Genomic DNA, 23197 nt, shown 5'->3' on the forward strand with positions numbered 1-23197 from the left:
CCTGTAGGTAGGAACTAACCAAGACACTATTACTGTAGGTATGAACTAACCCAGACACTATGACTGTATATCCTGTAGGTATGAACTAACCGAGACACTATGACTGTATATCCTGTAGGTAGGAACTAACCGAGACACTGTTACTGTATATCCCGTAGGTAGGAACTAACCGAGACACTATGACTGTATATCCCGTAGGTAGGAACTAACCGAGACACTATGACTGTATATCCCGTAGGTAGGAACTAACCGAGACACTATGACTGTATATCCCGTAGGTAGGAACTAACCGAGACACTGTTACTGTATATCCCGTAGGTAGGAACTAACAGAGACACTATTACTGTATATCCTGTAGGTAGGAACTAACCGAGACACTATTACTGTATATCCCGTAGGTAGGAACTAACCGAGACACTATGACAGTATATCCCGTAGGTAGGAACTAACCGAGACACTATGACTGTGTATCCTGTAGGTATGAACTAACCAAGACACTATTACTGTAGGTAGGAACTAACCGAGACACTATGATTGTAGGTAGGAACTAACCAAGACACTATTACTGTAGGTAGGAACTAACCAAGACACTTACTGTAGGTAGGAACTAACCAAGACACTATTACTGTAGGTAGGAACTAACCGAGACACTATGACTGTATATCCTGTAGGTAGGAACTAACCAAGACACTATGACTGTAGGTAGGAACTAACCAAGACACTATGACTGTATATCCCGTAGGTAGGAATTAACCGAGACACTATTACTGTATATCCCGTAGGTAGGAACTAACCAAGACACTATTACTGTAGGTAGGAACTAACCAAGACACTATGACTGTATAACCTGTAGGTAGGAACTAACCGAGACACTATTACTGTATATCCTGTAGGTAGGAACTAACCGAGACACTATTACTGTATATCCTGTAGGTAGGAACTAACCGAGACACTATGACAGTATATCCCGTAGGTAGGAACTAACCAAGACACTATGACTGTGTATCCTGTAGGTATGAACTAACCAAGACACTATTACTGTAGGTAGGAACTAACCGAGACACTATGATTGTAGGTAGGAACTAACCAAGACACTATTACTGTAGGTAGGAACTAACCAAGACACTTACTGTAGGTAGGAACTAACCAAGACACTATTACTGTAGGTAGGAACTAACCGAGACACTATGACTGTATATCCTGTAGGTAGGAACTAACCAAGACACTATGACTGTAGGTAGGAACTAACCAAGACACTATGACTGTATATCCCGTAGGTAGGAATTAACCGAGACACTATTACTGTATATCCCGTAGGTAGGAACTAACCAAGACACTATTACTGTAGGTAGGAACTAACCAAGACACTATGACTGTATAACCTGTAGGTAGGAACTAACCGAGACACTATTACTGTATATCCTGTAGGTAGGAACTAACCAAGACACTATTACTGTATATCCTGTAGGTAGGAACTAACCGAGACACTATGACAGTATATCCCGTAGGTAGGAACTAACCAAGACACTATTACTGTAGGTAGGAACTAACCAAGACACTATGACTGTATATCCCGTAGGTAGGAACTAACCAAGACACTATTACTGTAGGTAGGAACTAACCAAGACACTATTACTGTAGGTAGGAACTAACCAAGACACTATGACTGTATATCCCGTAGGTAGGAACTAACCAAGACACTATTACTGTATATCCCGTAGGTAGGAACTAACCAAGACACTATGACTGTATATCCTGTAGGTAGGAACTAACCAAGACACTATGACTGTATATCCCGTAGGTAGGAACTAACCAAGACACTATTACTGTAGGTAGGAACTAACCGAGACACTATGACTGTATATCCTGTAGGTAGGAACTAACCAAGACACTATTACTGTAGGTAGGAACTAACCAAGACACTATTACTGTATATCCCGTAGGTAAGAACTAACCGAGACACTATGACTGTATATCCCGTAGGTAGGAACTAACCGAGACACTATGACTGTATATCCTGTAGGTAGGAACTAACCAAGACACTATGACTGTATATCCTGTAGGTAGGAACTAACCAAGACACTATTACTGTAGGTAGGAACTAACCAAGACACTATGACTGTATATCCCGTAGGTAGGAACTAACCAAGACACTATGACTGTATATCCTGTAGGTAGGAACTAACCCAGACACTATGACTGTATATCCCGTAGGTAGGAACTAACCAAGACACTATTACTGTAGGTAGGAACTAACCAAGACACTATTACTGTATATCCCGTAGGTAGGAACTAACCGAGACACTATTACTGTATAACCCGTAGGTAGGAACTAACCGAGACACTATTACTGTATATCCCGTAGGTAGGAACTAACCGAGACACTATTACTGTATAACCCGTAGGTAGGAACTAACCGAGACACTATTACTGTATAACCCGTAGGTAGGAACTAACCGAGACACTATTACTGTATAACCCGTAGGTAGGAACTAACCGAGACACTATTACTGTATAACCCGTAGGTAGGAACTAACCGAGACACTATTACTGTAGGTAGGAACTAACCAAGACACTATGACTGTATATCCTGTAGGTAGGAACTAACCAAGACACTATGACTGTATATCCTGTAGGTAGGAACTAACCAAGACACTATTACTGTAGGTAGGAACTAACCAAGACACTATGACTGTATATCCTGTAGGTAGGAACTAACCAAGACACTATTACTGTATATCCCGTAGGTAGGAACTAACCGAGACACTGTTACTGTATATCCCGTAGGTAGGAACTAACCGAGACACTATTACTGTATATCCTGTAGGTAGGAACTAAACGAGACACTATTACTGTATATCCCGTAGGTAGGAACTAACCGAGACACTATTACTGTAGGTAGGAACTAACCGAGACACTATTACTGTATAACCCGTAGGTAGGAACTAACCGAGACACTATTACTGTATAACCCGTAGGTAGGAACTAACCGAGACACTATTACTGTAGGTGTGAACTAACCAAGACACTATGACTGTATATCCCGTAGGTAGGAACTAACCAAGACACTATTACTGTATAACCCGTAGGTAGGAACTAACCGAGACACTATTACTGTAGGTGTGAACTAACCAAGACACTATTACTGTATATCCCGTAGGTAGGAACTAACCAAGACACTATTACTGTATATCCCGTAGGTAGGAACTAACCGAGACACTATTACTGTATATCCTGTAGGTAGGAACTAACCACTATTACTGTATATCCCGTAGGTAGGAACTAACCAAGACACTATTACTGTATATCCCGTAGGTAGGAACTAACCAAGACACTATTACTGTATATCCTGTAGGTAGGAACTAACCAAGACACTATTACTGTATATCCCGTAGGTAGGAACTAACCAAGACACTATTACTGTATATCCCGTAGGTAGGAACTAACCGAGACACTATTACTGTATATCCTGTAGGTAGGAACTAACCACTATTACTGTATATCCCGTAGGTAGGAACTAACCAAGACACTATTACTGTATATCCCGTAGGTAGGAACTAACCCAGACACTATGACTGTATATCCTGTAGGTATGAACTAACCGAGACACTATGACTGTATATCCTGTAGGTAGGAACTAACCAAGACACTATTACTGTATATCCTGTAGGTAGGAACTAACCGAGACACTGTTACTGTATATCCTGTAGGTAGGAACTAACCAAGACACTATTACTGTATATCCCGTAGGTAGGAACTAACCAAGACACTGTTACTGTATATCCTGTAGGTAGGAACTAACCAAGACACTATGACTGTATATCCCGTAGGTAGGAACTAACCGAGACACTATTACTGTATATCCTGTAGGTAGGAACTAACCAAGACACTATGACTGTATATCCCGTAGGTAGGAACTAACCGAGACACTGTTACTGTATATCCTGTAGGTAGGAACTAACCAAGACACTATTACTGTATATCCCGTAGGTAGGAACTAACCAAGACACTGTTACTGTATATCCCGTAGGTAGGAACTAACCATGACACTATGACTGTATATCCTGTAGGTAGGAACTAACCAAGACACTATTACTGTAGGTAGGAACTAACCGAGACACTGTTACTGTATATCCTGTAGGTAGGAACTAACCAAGACACTGTTACTGTATATCCTGTAGGTAGGAACTAACAGAGACACTATGACTGTATATCCCGTAGGTAGGAACTAACCAAGACACTATTACTGTAGGTAGGAACTAACCAAGACACTATGACTGTATATCCCGTAGGTAGGAACTAACCAAGACACTATTACTGTATATCCCGTAGGTAGGAACTAACCAAGACACTATGACTGTATATCCTGTAGGTAGGAACTAACCAAGACACTATGACTGTATATCCCGTAGGTAGGAACTAACCAAGACACTATTACTGTAGGTAGGAACTAACCGAGACACTATGACTGTATATCCTGTAGGTAGGAACTAACCAAGACACTATTACTGTAGGTAGGAACTAACCAAGACACTATTACTGTATATCCCGTAGGTAGGAACTAACCGAGACACTATGACTGTATATCCCGTAGGTAGGAACTAACCGAGACACTATGACTGTATATCCTGTAGGTAGGAACTAACCAAGACACTATGACTGTATATCCTGTAGGTAGGAACTAACCAAGACACTATTACTGTAGGTAGGAACTAACCAAGACACTATGACTGTATATCCCGTAGGTAGGAACTAACCAAGACACTATGACTGTATATCCTGTAGGTAGGAACTAACCCAGACACTATGACTGTATATCCCGTAGGTAGGAACTAACCAAGACACTATTACTGTAGGTAGGAACTAACCAAGACACTATTACTGTATATCCCGTAGGTAGGAACTAACCGAGACACTATTACTGTATAACCCGTAGGTAGGAACTAACCGAGACACTATTACTGTATATCCCGTAGGTAGGAACTAACCGAGACACTATTACTGTATAACCCGTAGGTAGGAACTAACCGAGACACTATTACTGTATAACCCGTAGGTAGGAACTAACCGAGACACTATTACTGTATAACCCGTAGGTAGGAACTAACCGAGACACTATTACTGTAGGTAGGAACTAACCAAGACACTATGACTGTATATCCTGTAGGTAGGAACTAACCAAGACACTATGACTGTATATCCTGTAGGTAGGAACTAACCAAGACACTATTACTGTAGGTAGGAACTAACCAAGACACTATGACTGTATATCCTGTAGGTAGGAACTAACCAAGACACTATTACTGTATATCCCGTAGGTAGGAACTAACCGAGACACTGTTACTGTATATCCCGTAGGTAGGAACTAACCGAGACACTATTACTGTATATCCTGTAGGTAGGAACTAAACGAGACACTATTACTGTATATCCCGTAGGTAGGAACTAACCGAGACACTATTACTGTAGGTAGGAACTAACCGAGACACTATTACTGTATAACCCGTAGGTAGGAACTAACCGAGACACTATTACTGTATAACCCGTAGGTAGGAACTAACCGAGACACTATTACTGTAGGTGTGAACTAACCAAGACACTATGACTGTATATCCCGTAGGTAGGAACTAACCAAGACACTATTACTGTATAACCCGTAGGTAGGAACTAACCGAGACACTATTACTGTAGGTGTGAACTAACCAAGACACTATTACTGTATATCCCGTAGGTAGGAACTAACCAAGACACTATTACTGTATATCCCGTAGGTAGGAACTAACCGAGACACTATTACTGTATATCCTGTAGGTAGGAACTAACCACTATTACTGTATATCCCGTAGGTAGGAACTAACCAAGACACTATTACTGTATATCCCGTAGGTAGGAACTAACCAAGACACTATTACTGTATATCCTGTAGGTAGGAACTAACCAAGACACTATTACTGTATATCCCGTAGGTAGGAACTAACCAAGACACTATTACTGTATATCCCGTAGGTAGGAACTAACCGAGACACTATTACTGTATATCCTGTAGGTAGGAACTAACCACTATTACTGTATATCCCGTAGGTAGGAACTAACCAAGACACTATTACTGTATATCCCGTAGGTAGGAACTAACCCAGACACTATGACTGTATATCCTGTAGGTATGAACTAACCGAGACACTATGACTGTATATCCTGTAGGTAGGAACTAACCAAGACACTATTACTGTATATCCTGTAGGTAGGAACTAACCGAGACACTGTTACTGTATATCCTGTAGGTAGGAACTAACCAAGACACTATTACTGTATATCCCGTAGGTAGGAACTAACCAAGACACTGTTACTGTATATCCTGTAGGTAGGAACTAACCAAGACACTATGACTGTATATCCCGTAGGTAGGAACTAACCGAGACACTATTACTGTATATCCTGTAGGTAGGAACTAACCAAGACACTATGACTGTATATCCCGTAGGTAGGAACTAACCGAGACACTGTTACTGTATATCCTGTAGGTAGGAACTAACCAAGACACTATTACTGTATATCCTGTAGGTAGGAACTAACAGAGACACTATGACTGTATATCCCGTAGGTAGGAACTAACCGAGACACTATGACTGTATATCCTGTAGGTAGGAACTAACCAAGACACTATGACTGTGTATCCTGTAGGTATGAACTAACCAAGACACTATTACTGTAGGTAGGAACTAACCGAGACACTATGACTGTAGGTAGGAACTAACCAAGACACTATTACTGTAGGTAGGAACTAACCAAGACACTATTACTGTAGGTAGGAACTAACCGAGACACTATGACTGTATATCCTGTAGGTAGGAACTAACCAAGACACTATGACTGTAGGTAGGAACTAACCAAGACACTATGACTGTATATCCCGTAGGTAGGAATTAACCGAGACACTATTACTGTATATCCCGTAGGTAGGAACTAACCAAGACACTATTACTGTAGGTAGGAACTAACCAAGACACTATGACTGTATAACCTGTAGGTAGGAACTAACCGAGACACTATTACTGTATATCCTGTAGGTAGGAACTAACCAAGACACTATTACTGTATATCCTGTAGGTAGGAACTAACCGAGACACTATGACAGTATATCCCGTAGGTAGGAACTAACCAAGACACTATTACTGTAGGTAGGAACTAACCAAGACACTATGACTGTATATCCCGTAGGTAGGAACTAACCAAGACACTATTACTGTAGGTAGGAACTAACCAAGACACTATTACTGTAGGTAGGAACTAACCAAGACACTATGACTGTATATCCCGTAGGTAGGAACTAACCAAGACACTATGACTGTATATCCCGTAGGTAGGAACTAACCAAGACACTATTACTGTAGGTAGGAACTTACCGAGACACTATGACTGTATATCCTGTAGGTAGGAACTAACCAAGACACTATTACTGTAGGTAGGAACTAACCAAGACACTATTACTGTATATCCCGTAGGTAGGAACTAACCGAGACACTATGACTGTATATCCCGTAGGTAGGAACTAACCGAGACACTATGACTGTATATCCTGTAGGTAGGAACTAACCAAGACACTATGACTGTATATCCTGTAGGTAGGAACTAACCAATACACTATTACTGTAGGTAGGAACTAACCAAGACACTATGACTGTATATCCCGTAGGTAGGAACTAACCAAGACACTATGACTGTATATCCTGTAGGTAGGAACTAACCCAGACACTATGACTGTATATCCTGTAGGTAGGAACTAACCAAGACACTATTACTGTAGGTAGGAACTAACCAAGACACTATTACTGTATATCCCGTAGGTAGGAACTAACCGAGACACTATTACTGTATAACCCGTAGGTAGGAACTAACCGTGACACTATTACTGTATATCCCGTAGGTAGGAACTAACCGAGACACTATTACTGTATAACCCGTAGGTAGGAACTAACCGAGACACTATTACTGTATAACCCGTAGGTAGGAACTAACCGTGACACTATTACTGTATATCCCGTAGGTAGGAACTAACCGAGACACTATTACTGTATAACCCGTAGGTAGGAACTAACCGAGACACTATTACTGTATAACCCGTAGGTAGGAACTAACCGAGACACTATTACTGTATAACCCGTAGGTAGGAACTAACCGAGACACTATTGCTGTATAACCCGTAGGTAGGAACTAACCGAGACACTATTACTGTATAACCCCTAGGTAGGAACTAACCGAGACACTATTACTGTAGGTAGGAACTAACCAAGACACTATGACTGTATATCCTGTAGGTAGGAACTAACCAAGACACTATGACTGTATATCCTGTAGGTAGGAACTAACCAAGACACTATTACTGTAGGTAGGAACTAACCAAGACACTATGACTGTATATCCTGTAGGTAGGAACTAACCAAGACACTATTACTGTATATCCCGTAGGTAGGAACTAACCGAGACACTGTTACTGTATATCCCGTAGGTAGGAACTAACCGAGACACTATTACTGTATATCCTGTAGGTAGGAACTAAACGAGACACTATTACTGTATATCCCGTAGGTAGGAACTAACCGAGACACTATTACTGTAGGTAGGAACTAACCGAGACACTATTACTGTAGGTAGGAACTAACCGAGACACTATTACTGTATAACCCGTAGGTAGGAACTAACCGAGACACTATTACTGTATAACCCGTAGGTAGGAACTAACCGAGACACTATTACTGTAGGTGTGAACTAACCAAGACACTATGACTGTATATCCCGTAGGTAGGAACTAACCAAGACACTATTACTGTATAACCCGTAGGTAGGAACTAACCGAGACACTATTACTGTAGGTGTGAACTAACCAAGACACTATTACTGTATATCCCGTAGGTAGGAACTAACCGAGACACTATTACTGTATATCCTGTAGGTAGGAACTAACCACTATTACTGTATATCCCGTAGGTAGGAACTAACCAAGACACTATTACTGTATATCCCGTAGGTAGGAACTAACCCAGACACTATGACTGTATATCCTGTAGGTAGGAACTAACCAAGACACTATTACTGTAGGTAGGAACTAACCAAGACACTATGACTGTAGGTAGGAACTAACCAAGACACTATGACTGTAGGTAGGAACTAACCAAGACACTATTACTGTAGGTAGGAACTAACCAAGACACTATGACTGTATATCCTGTAGGTAGGAACTAACCAAGACACTATTACTGTATATCCCGTAGGTAGGAACTAACCAAGACACTATTACTGTATATCCTGTAGGTAGGAACTAACCAAGACACTATTACTGTATATCCCGTAGGTAGGAACTAACCAAGACACTATTACTGTATATCCTGTAGGTAGGAACTAACCAAGACACTATTACTGTATATCCTGTAGGTAGGAACTAACCAAGACACTATTACTGTATATCCCGTAGGTAGGAACTAACCAAGACACTATTACTGTATATCCCGTAGGTAGGAACTAACCAAGACACTATTACTGTATATCCTGTAGGTAGGAACTAACCAAGACACTATTACTGTAGGTAGGAACTAACCAAGACACTATGACTGTATATCCTGTAGGTAGGAACTAACCAAGACACTATTACTGTATATCCCGTAGGTAGGAACTAACCGAGACACTGTTACTGTATATCCCGTAGGTAGGAACTAACCGAGACACTATTACTGTATATCCTGTAGGTAGGAACTAAACGAGACACTATTACTGTATATCCCGTAGGTAGGAACTAACCGAGACACTATTACTGTAGGTAGGAACTAACCGAGACACTATTACTGTATAACCCGTAGGTAGGAACTAACCGAGACACTATTACTGTATAACCCGTAGGTAGGAACTAACCGAGACACTATTACTGTAGGTGTGAACTAACCAAGACACTATGACTGTATATCCCGTAGGTAGGAACTAACCAAGACACTATTACTGTATATCCTGTAGGTAGGAACTAACCGAGACACTATGACTGTATATCCCGTAGGTAGGAACTAACCGAGACACTATTACTGTATATCCCGTAGGTAGGAACTAACAGAGACACTATTACTGTATAACCCGTAGGTAGGAACTAACCAAGACACTATTACTGTATAACCCGTAGGTAGGAACTAACCACTATTACTGTATATCCCGTAGGTAGGAACTAACCAAGACACTATTACTGTATATCCCGTAGGTAGGAACTAACCAAGACACTATTACTGTATATCCCGTAGGTAGGAACTAACCGAGACACTATTACTGTATATCCTGTAGGTAGGAACTAACCACTATTACTGTATATCCCGTAGGTAGGAACTAACCAAGACACTATTACTGTATATCCCGTAGGTAGGAACTAACCCAGACACTATGACTGTATATCCTGTAGGTAGGAACTAACCCAGACACTATGACTGTATATCCTGTAGGTAGGAACTAACCAAGACACTATTACTGAATATCCTGTAGGTAGGAACTAACCAAGACACTGCTACTGTATATCCCGTAGGTAGGAACTAACCAAGACACTATTACTGTATATCCCGTAGGTAGGAACTAACCAAGACACTATTACTGTATATCCTGTAGGTAGGAACTAACCAAGACACTATTACTGTATATCCTGTAGGTAGGAACTAACCCAGACACTATTACTGTATATCCTGTAGGTATGAACTAACCAAGACACTGTTACTGTATATCCCGTAGGTAGGAACTAACCCAGACACTATTACTGTATATCCCGTAGGTAGGAACTAACCGAGACACTATGACTGTATATCCTGTAGGTAGGAACTAACCGAGACACTATGACTGTATATCCCGTAGGTAGGAACTAACCAAGACACTATGACTGTATATCCCGTAGGTAGGAACTAACCAAGACACTATGACTGTATATCCTGTAGGTAGGAACTAACCAAGACACTATGACTGTATATCCTGTAGGTAGGAACTAACCGAGACACTATGACTGTATATCCCGTAGGTAGGAACTAACCAAGACACTATGACTGTGTATCCTGTAGGTAGGAACTAACCGAGACACTATGACTGTATATCCTGTAGGTAGGAACTAACCGAGACACTATTACTGTATATCCTGTAGGTAGGAACAAACCAAGACACTATTACTGTATATCCCGTAGGTAGGAACTAACCAAGACACTATTACTGTATATCCTGTAGGTAGGAACTAACCAAGACACTATGACTGTATATCCCGTAGGTAGGAACTAACCAAGACACTGACTGTATATCCTGTAGGTAGGAACTAACCGAGACACTATGACTGTATATCCTGTAGGTAGGAACTAACCAAGACACTATTACTGTATATCCCGTAGGTAGGAACTAACCCAGACACTATTACTGTATATCCCGTAGGTAGGAACTATTACTGTATATCCTGTAGGTAGGAACTAACCAAGACACTATGACTGTATATCCTGTAGGTAGGAACTAACCCAGACACTATTACTGTATATCCCGTAGGTAGGAACTATTACTGTATATCCTGTAGGTAGGAACCAACCGAGACACTATGACTGTATATCCTGTAGGTAGGAACTAACCGAGACACTATTACTGTATATCCTGTAGGTAGGAACTAACCCAGACACTATTACTGTATATCCCGTAGGTAGGAACTAACCAAGACACTATTACTGTATATCCCGTAGGTAGGAACTAACCCAGACACTATTACTGTATATCCCGTAGGTAGGAACTAACCCAGACACTATTACTGTATATCCCGTAGGTAGGAACTATTACTGTATATCCTGTAGGTAGGAACTAACCAAGACACTATGACTGTATATCCCGTAGGTAGGAACTAACCAAGACACTATTACTGTATATCCCGTAGGTAGGAACTAACCCAGACACTATTACTGTATATCCCGTAGGTAGGAACTAACCCAGACACTATTACTGTATATCCCGTAGGTAGGAACTAACCAAGACACTATGACTGTATATCCTGTAGGTAGGAACTAACCGAGACACTATGACTGTATATCCTGTAGGTAGGAACTAACCGAGACACTATTACTGTAGGTAGGAACTAACCGAGACACTATGACTGTATATCCTGTAGGTAGGAACTAACCCAGACACTATGACTGTATATCCTGTAGGTAGGAACTAACCAAGACACTATTACTGTATATCCCGTAGGTAGGAACTAACCCAGACACTGTTACTGTATATCCTGTAGGTAGGAACTAACCAAGACACTATGACTGTATATCCTGTAGGTAGGAACTAACCCAGACACTATTACTGTATATCCCGTAGGTAGGAACTATTACTGTATATCCTGTAGGTAGGAACTAACCAAGACACTATTACTGTATATCCCGTAGGTAGGAACTAACCCAGACACTATTACTGTATATCCTGTAGGTAGGAACTAACCCAGACACTATTACTGTATATCCCGTAGGTAGGAACTAACCGAGACACTATGACTGTATATCCCGTAGGTAGGAACTAACCAAGACACTATTACTGTATATCCCGTAGGTAGGAACTAACCGAGACACTATTACTGTATATCCCGTAGGTAGGAACTAACCAAGACACTATTACTGTATATCCCGTAGGTAGGAACTAACCGAGACACTATTACTGTATATCCTGTAGGTAGGAACTAACCCAGACACTATTACTGTATATCCCGTAGGTAGGAACTAACCAAGACACTATGACTGTATATCCTGTAGGTAGGAACTAACCAAGACACTATTACTGTATATCCCGTAGGTAGGAACTAACCGAGACACTGTTACTGTATATCCCGTAGGTAGGAACTAACCAAGACACTATGACTGTATATCCTGTAGGTAGGAACTAACCAAGACACTATTACTGTATATCCCGTAGGTAGGAACTAACCACTCTTACTGTATATCCCGTAGGTAGGAACTAACCGAGACACTATGACTGTATATCCTGTAGGTAGGAACTAACCAAGACACTATTACTGTATATCCTGTAGGTAGGAACTAACCCAGACACTATGACTGTATATCCTGTAGGTAGGAACTAACCAAGACACTATGACTGTGTATCCTGTAGGTAGGAACTAACCAAGACACTATGACTGTATATCCCGTAGGTAGGAACTAACCGAGACACTATTACTGTATATCCCTTAGGTAGGAACTAACCACTATTACTGTATATCCTGTAGGTAGGAACTAACCAAGACACTATTACTGTATATCCTGTAGGTAGGAACTAACCAAGACACTATTACTGTATATCCTGTAGGTAGGAACTAACCGAGACACTGTTACTGTATATCCTGTAGGTAGGAACTATTACTGTATATCCTGTAGGTAGGAACTAACCGAGACACTATGACTGTATATCCTGTAGGTAGGAACTAACCAAGACACTGTTACTGTATATCCTGTAGGTAGGAACTATTACTGTATATCCTGTAGGTAGGAACTAACCGAGACACTATGACTGTATATCCTGTAGGTAGGAACTAACCAAGACACTATGACTGTATATCCTGTAGGTAGGAACTATTACTGTATATCCTGTAGGTAGGAACTAACCGAGACACTATGACTGTATATCCTGTAGGTAGGAACTAACCGAGACACTATTACTGTATATCCTGTAGGTAGGAACTAACCGAGACACTATGACTGTATATCCTGTAGGTAGGAACTAACCAAGACACTATGACTGTATATCCTGTAGGTAGGAACTAACCAAGACACTATTACTGTAGGTAGGAACTAACCCAGACACTATTACTGTATATCCTGTAGGTAGGAACTAACCAAGACACTATTACTGTATATCCTGTAGGTAGGAACTAACCAAGACACTATGACTGTATATCCTGTAGGTAGGAACTAACCAAGACACTATTACTGTAGGTATGAACTAACCCAGACACTATTACTGTATATCCTGTAGGTAGGAACTAACCAAGACACTATTACTGTATATCCTGTAGGTAGGAACTAACCAAGACACTATGACTGTATATCCTGTAGGTAGGAACTAACCAAGACACTATTACTGTATATCCTGTAGGTAGGAACTAACCAAGACACTATTACTGTATATCCCGTAGGTAGGAACTAACCAAGACACTATGACTGTATATCCTGTAGTTAGGAACTAACCCAGACACTATTACTGTATATCCTGTAGGTAGGAACTAACCGAGACACTATGACTGTATATCCTGTAGGTAGGAACTAACCAAGACACTATTACTGTATATCCTGTAGGTAGGAACTATTACTGTATATCCCGTAGGTAGGAACTAACCGAGACACTATTACTGTATATCCTGTAGGTAGGAACTAACCAAGACACTATGACTGTATATCCCGTAGGTAGGAACTAACCGAGACACTATGACTGTATATCCTGTAGGTAGGAACTAACCGAGACACTATGACTGTATATCCTGTAGGTAGGAACTAACCAAGACACTATTACTGTATATCCCGTAGGTAGGAACTAACCAAGACACTATTACTGTAGGTAGGAACTAACCAAGACACTATTACTGTAGGTAGGAACTAACCAAGACACTATTACTGTATATCCTGTAGGTAGGAACTAACCAAGACACTATGACTGTATATCCTGTAGGTAGGAACTAACCCAGACACTATTACTGTATATCCCGTAGGTAGGAACTAACCGAGACACTATGACTGTATATCCCGTAGGTAGGAACTAACCCAGACACTATTACTGTATATCCTGTAGGTAGGAACTAACCAAGACACTATTACTGTATATCCTGTAGGTAGGAACTAACCAAGACACTATGACTGTATATCCTGTAGGTAGGAACTAACCAAGACACTATTACTGTAGGTAGGAACTAACCGAGACACTATGACTGTATATCCCGTAGGTAGGAACTAACCCAGACACTATTACTGTATATCCTGTAGGTAGGAACTAACCAAGACACTATTACTGTATATCCTGTAGGTAGGAACTAACCAAGACACTATGACTGTATATCCTGTAGGTAGGAACTAACCAAGACACTATTACTGTAGGTAGGAACTAACCCAGACACTATTACTGTATATCCTGTAGGTAGGAACTAACCAAGACACTATTACTGTATATCCTGTAGGTAGGAACTAACCAAGACACTATGACTGTATATCCTGTAGGTAGGAACTAACCAAGACACTATTACTGTATATCCTGTAGGTAGGAACTAACCAAGACACTATTACTGTATATCCCGTAGGTAGGAACTAACCAAGACACTATGACTGTATATCCTGTAGTTAGGAACTAACCAAGACACTATTACTGTATATCCTGTAGGTAGGAACTATTACTGTATATCCCGTAGGTAGGAACTAACCGAGACACTATTACTGTATATCCTGTAGGTAGGAACTAACCAAGACACTATGACTGTATATCCTGTAGGTAGGAACTAACCAAGACACTATTACTGTATATCCTGTAGGTAGGAACTATTACTGTATATCCCGTAGGTAGGAACTAACCGAGACACTATTACTGTATATCCTGTAGGTAGGAACTAACCAAGACACTATGACTGTATATCCCGTAGGTAGGAACTAACCGAGACACTATGACTGTATATCCTGTAGGTAGGAACTAACCGAGACACTATGACTGTATATCCTGTAGGTAGGAACTAACCAAGACACTATTACTGTATATCCCGTAGGTAGGAACTAACCAAGACACTATTACTGTAGGTAGGAACTAACCAAGACACTATTACTGTAGGTAGGAACTAACCAAGACACTATTACTGTATATCCCGTAGGTAGGAACTAACCAAGACACTATTACTGTATATCCTGTAGGTAGGAACTAACCAAGACACTATGACTGTATATCCTGTAGGTAGGAACTAACCCAGACACTATTACTGTATATCCCGTAGGTAGGAACTAACCGAGACACTATGACTGTATATCCCGTAGGTAGGAACTAACCCAGACACTATTACTGTATATCCTGTAGGTAGGAACTAACCCAGACACTATTACTGTATATCCTGTAGGTAGGAACCAGCCAAGACACTATTACTGTATATCCTGTAGGTAGGAACTAACCAAGACACTATGACTGTATATCCTGTAGGTAGGAACTAACCAAGACACTATTACTGTAGGTAGGAACTAACCAAGACACTATTACTGTATATCCTGTAGGTAGGAACTAACCAAGACACTATGACTGTATATCCTGTAGGTAGGAACTAACCAAGACACTATTACTGTATATCCTGTAGGTAGGAACTAACCAAGACACTATTACTGTATATCCCGTAGGTAGGAACTAACCAAGACACTATGACTGTATATCCTGTAGTTAGGAACTAACCCAGACACTATTACTGTATATCCCGTAGGTAGGAACTAACCCAGACACTATTACTGTATATCCTGTAGGTAGGAACTAACCGAGACACTATGACTGTATATCCTGTAGGTAGGAACTAACCGAGACACTATGACTGTATATCCTGTAGGTAGGAACTAACCAAGACACTATGACTGTATATCCTGTAGGTAGGAACTAACCAAGACACTATGACTGTATATCCTGTAGGTAGGAACTAACCAAGACACTATGACTGTATATCCTGTAGGTAGGAACTAACCAAGACACTATTACTGTATATCCTGTAGGTAGGAACTAACCAAGACACTATGACTGTATATCCTGTAGGTAGGAACTAACCGAGACACTATGACTGTATATCCTGTAGGTAGGAACTAACCAAGACACTATTACTGTATATCCTGTAGGTATGAACTATTACTGTATATCCCGTAGGTAGGAACTAACCACTCTTACTGTATATCCCGTAGGTAGGAACTAACCAAGACACTATTACTGTATATCCTGTAGGTAGGAACTAACCGAGACACTATTACTGTATATCCCGTAGGTAGGAACTAACCGAGACACTATTACTGTATAACCCGTAGGTAGGAACTAACCAAGACACTATTACTGTATATCCTGTAGGTAGGAACTAACCGAGACACTATTACTGTATATCCCGTAGGTAGGAACTAACCGAGACACTATTACTGTATATCCCGTAGGTAGGAACTAACCAAGACACTATTACTGTATATCCTGTAGGTAGGAACTAACCGAGACACTATGACTGTATATCCTGTAGGTAGGAACTTATCGAGACACTATGACTGTATATCCTGTAGGTAGGAACTAACCAAGACACTATGACTGTATATCCCGTAGGTAGGAACTAACCAAGACACTATGACTGTATATCCTGTAGGTAGGAACTAACCAAGACACTATTACTGTATATCCCGTAGGTAGGAACTAACCAAGACACTATTACTGTAGGTAGGAACTAACCAAGACACTATTACTGTAGGTAGGAACTAACCAAGACACTATTACTGTATATCCCGTAGGTAGGAACTAACCAAGACACTATTACTGTATATCCTGTAGGTAGGAACTAACCAAGACACTATTACTGTATATCCCGTAGGTAGGAACTAACCAAGACACTATTACTGTATATCCCGTAGGTAGGAACTAACCAAGACACTATTACAGTATATCCCGTAGGTAGGAACTAACCGAGACACTATGACAGTATATCCCGTAGGTAGGAACTAACCAAGACACTATTACTGTATATCCCGTAGGTAGGAACTAACCAAGACACTATTACTGTATATCCTGTAGGTAGAAACTAACCAAGACACTATTACTGTAGGTAGGAACTAACCAAGACACTATTACTGTAGGTAGGAACTAACCAAGACACTATTACTGTATATCCCGTAGGTAGGAACTAACCAAGACACTATGACTGTATATCCTGTAGGTAGGAACTAACCGAGACACTATGACTGTATATCCTGTAGGTAGGAACTAACCCAGACACTATTACTGTATATCCTGTAGGTAGGAACTAACCGAGACACTATGACTGTATATCCCGTAGGTAGGAACTATTACTGTATATCCCGTAGGTAGGAACTAACCAAGACACTATTACTGTATATCCCGTAGGTAGGAACTAACCAAGACACTATTACTGTATATCCCGTAGGTAGGAACTAACCCAGACACTATTACTGTATATCCTGTAGGTAGGAACTAACCAAGACACTATTACTGTATATCCTGTAGGTAGGAACTAACCAAGACACTATTACTGTAGGTAGGAACTAACCAAGACACTATTACTGTAGGTAGGAACTAACCAAGACACTATTACTGTATATCCCGTAGGTAGGAACTAACCAAGACACTATGACTGTATATCCTGTAGGTAGGAACTAACCAAGACACTATGACTGTATATCCTGTAGGTAGGAACTAACCAAGACACTATTACTGTATATCCTGTAGGTAGGAACTATTACTGTATATCCTGTAGGTAGGAACTAACCAAGACACTATTACTGTAGGTAGGAACTAACCAAGACACTATTACTGTATATCCTGTAGTTAGGAACTAACCAAGACACTATGACTGTATATCCTGTAGGTAGGAACTAACCAAGACACTATTACTGTATATCCTGTAGGTAGGAACTAACCAAGACACTATTACTGTATATCCCGTAGGTAGGAACTAACCAAGACACTATGACTGTATATCCTGTAGGTAGGAACTAACCGAGACACTATGACTGTATATCCTGTAGGTAGGAACTAACCAAGACACTATTACTGTATATCCTGTAGGTATGAACTATTACTGTATATCCCGTAGGTAGGAACTAACCACTCTTACTGTATATCCCGTAGGTAGGAACTAACCGAGACACTATGACTGTATATCCTGTAGGTAGGAACTAACCAAGACACTATGACTGTATATCCTGTAGGTAGGAACTAACCAAGACACTATGACTGTATATCCTGTAGGTAGGAACTAACCGAGACACTATGACTGTATATCCCGTAGGTAGGAACTAACCGAGACACTATGACTGTATATCCCGTAGGTAGGAACTAACCGAGACACTATGACTGTATATCCCGTAGGTAGGAACTAACCAAGACACTATGACTGTATATCCCGTAGGTAGGAACTAACCAAGACACTATGACTGTATATCCCGTAGGTAGGAACTAACCAAGACACTATGACTGTATATCCCGTAGGTAGGAACTAACCGAGACACTATGACTGTATATCCTGTAGGTAGGAACTAACCAAGACACTATGACTGTATATCCTGTAGGTAGGAACTAACCAAGACACTATTACTGTATATCCTGTAGGTAGGAACTAACCGAGACACTATGACTGTATATCCTGTAGGTAGGAACTAACCGAGACACTATGACTGTATATCCTGTAGGTAGGAACTAACCAAGACACTATGACTGTATGTCCTGTAGGTATGAAAGGGGGTCAGAAGATACCATTCCACGGGGAGGGCGACCAGGAGCCTGGTCTGGAACCAGGCGACGTGGTGATCGTGCTGGACCAGCAGGACCACCCAGTGTACCAGAGGCAGGAGGACGACCTGCACATGAAGATGAACATCAAACTGGTTGAGGCCCTCTGTGGCTTCAAGAAGACCATCCGTACGCTAGATGGCCGGGTGCTCATCATCACCTCTCCACCAGGTAATACATTAGTGTGGCTGTTATAAGATTTCACTCCCATTTGGTACAGCCTTATTCTAAAATGGATTAAATCATTTTTTTCCCGTCATCAATCCAGACGCAATTACACATAAGGCAAAAAAAATGTTTTTTTAGTATTGTTTTGGTGGTTTTTTGTATACAGACCCTTTCGATAAATATTCCAAATTGAGCTCAGATGAGGTAGGGGTTTGTTACGACACGATAAATGACAATATCAAACCGGACCTTTGCAACCTAGGAAATGTGTGTGACTGGACCGTCTCAAGTAGTACTTGAGTAGTTCTGTTATTTCACTTTGTGAATCCCAGCAACTTTTGTGATTTGGTTAAGCACATTCATACTCCTGAACGTATTTGGGCCATAACAGGTGAATACAACTATTTTTAAAATTAATTTATCAATTTGTAGAATTGTCTTTTTTACCTTGACATTATGGAATAGTTAGTGTAGTAGAATCAAAGACAGTATCACCATTTTAATAATTTCATTCCCACTTTTGTAACGCACCAAAATGTGCGATAATGCGTGATCGTGTGATCTTTCTGTTTCCAGGTAAAGTAGTGAAGGCCAACGATGTGAGGTGTGTCCATAATGAAGGCATGCCCATCCACAAAGACCCTTACGACAGAGGGCAGCTCATTATTCAATTCCAGGTTAGTAAGCTCTATTGGTCTGCCTAAACTAATACATGAGATATATATATATATATGGCTACACAGTACGATTGAACTTAATACATGATAGATAGTAGTGTTATCAAGGTACCAACATTTTTCAAACGATACCAGGCCAAGTATCCCGATACCGAGTAGTATCGCGGTACCACAGTGAAAACATTGCCCCGTCCCCCGGACACTTGTTCACGTTTTCTAAAAACCTCTCACTGAAATTCACAATTCTACTCAATACAACACATTAACTTCACACGGTTCACTGTGTAAAAGAATCCTGATTTGATCATATTTGCAAAGACCTGTGATTTGTCTGGAGGACTGGGAGTGGACATGCAGAATGATCTGCATGTCAGTAAGGGGAAAACACTACATGAAACCTTCAGTTCACGCGCCCCTCTCTCGCCGGTTGGCGCGCCCCTCTCTCGCCGGTTGGCGCGCCCCTCTCTCGCCGGTTGGCGCGCCCCTCTCTCGCCGGTTGGCGCACCCCTCTCTCGCCGGTTGGCGCGCCCCTCTCTCGCCGGTTGGCGCGCCCCTCTCTCGCCGGTTGGCGCGCCCCTCTCTCGCCGGTTGGCGCGCCCCTCTCTCGCCGGTTGGCGCGCCCCTCTCTCGCCGGTTGGCGCGCCCCTCTCTCGCCGGTTGGCGCGCCCCTCTCTCGCCGGTTGGCGTGTTACTACACTGAACCGTTTATACTAGAGACCGGACCTCTGGTAACGCGGGTCGGGTTGAGCCGTTTAGGCTAGAGACCGGACCTCTGGTAACGCGGGTCGGGTTGAGCCGTTTGGGCTAGAGACCGGACCTCTGGTAACGCGGGTCGGGTTGAGCCGTTTGGGCTAGAGACCGGACCTCTGGTAACGCGGGTCGGGTTGAACCGTTTGGGCTAGAGACCGGACCTCTGGTAACGCGGGTCGGGTTGAACCGTTTGGGCTAGAGACCGGACCTCTGGTAACGCGGGTCGGGTTGAACCGTGTAAGCTAGAGACCGGACCTCTGGTAACGCGGGTCGGGTTGAGCCGTTTGGGCCAGAGACCGGACCTCTGGTAACGCGGGTCGGGTTGAGCCGTTTGGGCTAGAGACCGGACCTCTGGTAACGCGGGTCGGGTTGAGCCGTTTGGGCCAGAGACCGGACCTCTGGTAACGCGGGTCGGGTTGAGCCGTTTGGGCCAGAGACCGGACCTCTGGTAACGCGGGTCGGGTTGAGCCGTTTGGGCCAAAGACCGGACCTCTAACGCGGGTCGGGTTGAGCCGTTTGGGCCAGAGACCGGACCTCTGGTAACGTGGGTCAGGTTTAACGAGACGAGACGTTTTCTTTAAAAAGGGGTTCACATACTTTTTCCAACCTGTGACTGTTTAAATGATGTATTCAGTATAGACAAGAAAAATACAATCATTTGTATTAGTTTAAGCAGACGGTGTTTGTCTCTTGTTGTGACCTAGATGAAGATCAGATCAAATTAAGACCAATTTATGCAGAAATCCAGGTATTTTCGAAAGCGTTCATACTTTTGCCACTGTATATAGGGAATAGAACCTATCCTACCCATAACCCATTTCTCTACGTTCCTCCCCACCAGGTGGAGTTCCCAGATAAACACTGGCTGCCAGAGCACCTGCTCCCCCGGCTGGAGGCCCTCCTCCCCCCCAGAGACGAGCTGCTGGTCTCAGACGACATGGAGGAGGTAGACCTGAAGGAGATGGATCACAGCTACTCTCAACAGAGGAGCAGTGGAGGAGGGAAGCCAAGCTTTGAGGATATTGACGATGATGAGGGGGGAGGCCATGGCGTGCAGTGCCAGCAGCAGTAGAATATAGAAACTCATGATGCATTGAATGTAGAGTTTGTCCAATTCTTCTGTTTTTACAATCTATGTATAGAAAATCACGTCGAACTCAGTTCCTGAAGGACTGGGTTTGACAAAAAGCCTTATTCATTAGAGTTCAAAGTCCACTGTTATCAAGCGCTGCACTGACATGCCTACTTTCAGAGCAATGTGATGTTTTAGGCCGTACATCCGAGCCATATCAGCAGCTGTTTTCCTCCAGATACTATTCAACACGTCTGTTTACCTTTTATACTGAGGGTTAGGAGAATTAGGTTCACCTACGTTAGGGAAAGGGTTGGCTACAAAGATGTTGTCCTCGACATGACCACTAGCTGGAGGTGTGGACCTACTCCCATCTTGCCACAATGGTAGAGTGATGCTCTGTTTACATTTCTATCTAACATTACACTGTTTTTCTCCATGTGTGTGTGTTTTATTTCATATGGATCTGTTCATGAGCGATATACTAGGAGGCACAGAAAACAGACCTGTTGCATTTCAACTATAGACTTGGGTCCATAACTCACCAGAGGAACCTGTATGCTTTCTATGAAGGTCAAGTTACCTTCTCACCCACTCTTGAAATGGATTGATTATTTCACAAATAAAACCTCTCAAGAATGCCTTCTCGTTTTTTTTTTTTAAAACAAAGTTTATTCAATTTAATCTGGTTCACATCTGCAGTTGTCAAATATCAGCATATGCAGTATTATCAGGCCGATATCAGTTAATAAAACATGACAATTCATCTTGGATAAAAGTGGTAGACTATTGGAAGTAGGACACCTGATGCAGCAAGACTTTTATTCTGAAAAGTGGACTGATGGCAAAAAGATCAGCTATGTCATTTTACTATTCCTCATTTTTACATGATTTTTGGGAAGGTAAGCATTTCACTGTTCTCCTGAAGCATGTGATGAATAAAATGTTTACGTTCAAAACAAGATGAGGATGTTTCACATTCATTGCAACCAATGAAAAGTTCAGACGTTGATCAGTAATG

General features: G+C 41.8%; 1 protein-coding gene across 5 annotated transcripts in view; it reads left to right on the forward strand.

Annotated features, from left to right (window-relative positions):
• Positions 1 to 22817, forward strand: part of dnaja (DnaJ heat shock protein family (Hsp40) member A) — a 39461-nt gene extending 16644 nt beyond the window's left edge. For all 5 annotated transcript variants that reach the window (XM_055910089.1, XM_055910088.1, XM_055910090.1 and 2 more), the window contains 3 exons: positions 19450 to 19680; positions 20254 to 20354; positions 21946 to 22817. In XM_055910089.1, coding sequence (XP_055766064.1) covers positions 19450 to 19680; positions 20254 to 20354; positions 21946 to 22176 — 563 coding nt within the window. In that variant the 3' untranslated portion in view covers positions 22177 to 22817. The remainder of the gene's footprint in view (positions 1 to 19449; positions 19681 to 20253; positions 20355 to 21945) is intronic.
• The last annotated feature ends 380 nt before the right edge of the window (positions 22818 to 23197 follow it).

The sequence above is a fragment of the Salvelinus fontinalis genome, unplaced genomic scaffold (assembly GCF_029448725.1).
Source record: "Salvelinus fontinalis isolate EN_2023a unplaced genomic scaffold, ASM2944872v1 scaffold_0001, whole genome shotgun sequence".
NCBI lineage: Eukaryota > Metazoa > Chordata > Actinopteri > Salmoniformes > Salmonidae > Salvelinus > Salvelinus fontinalis.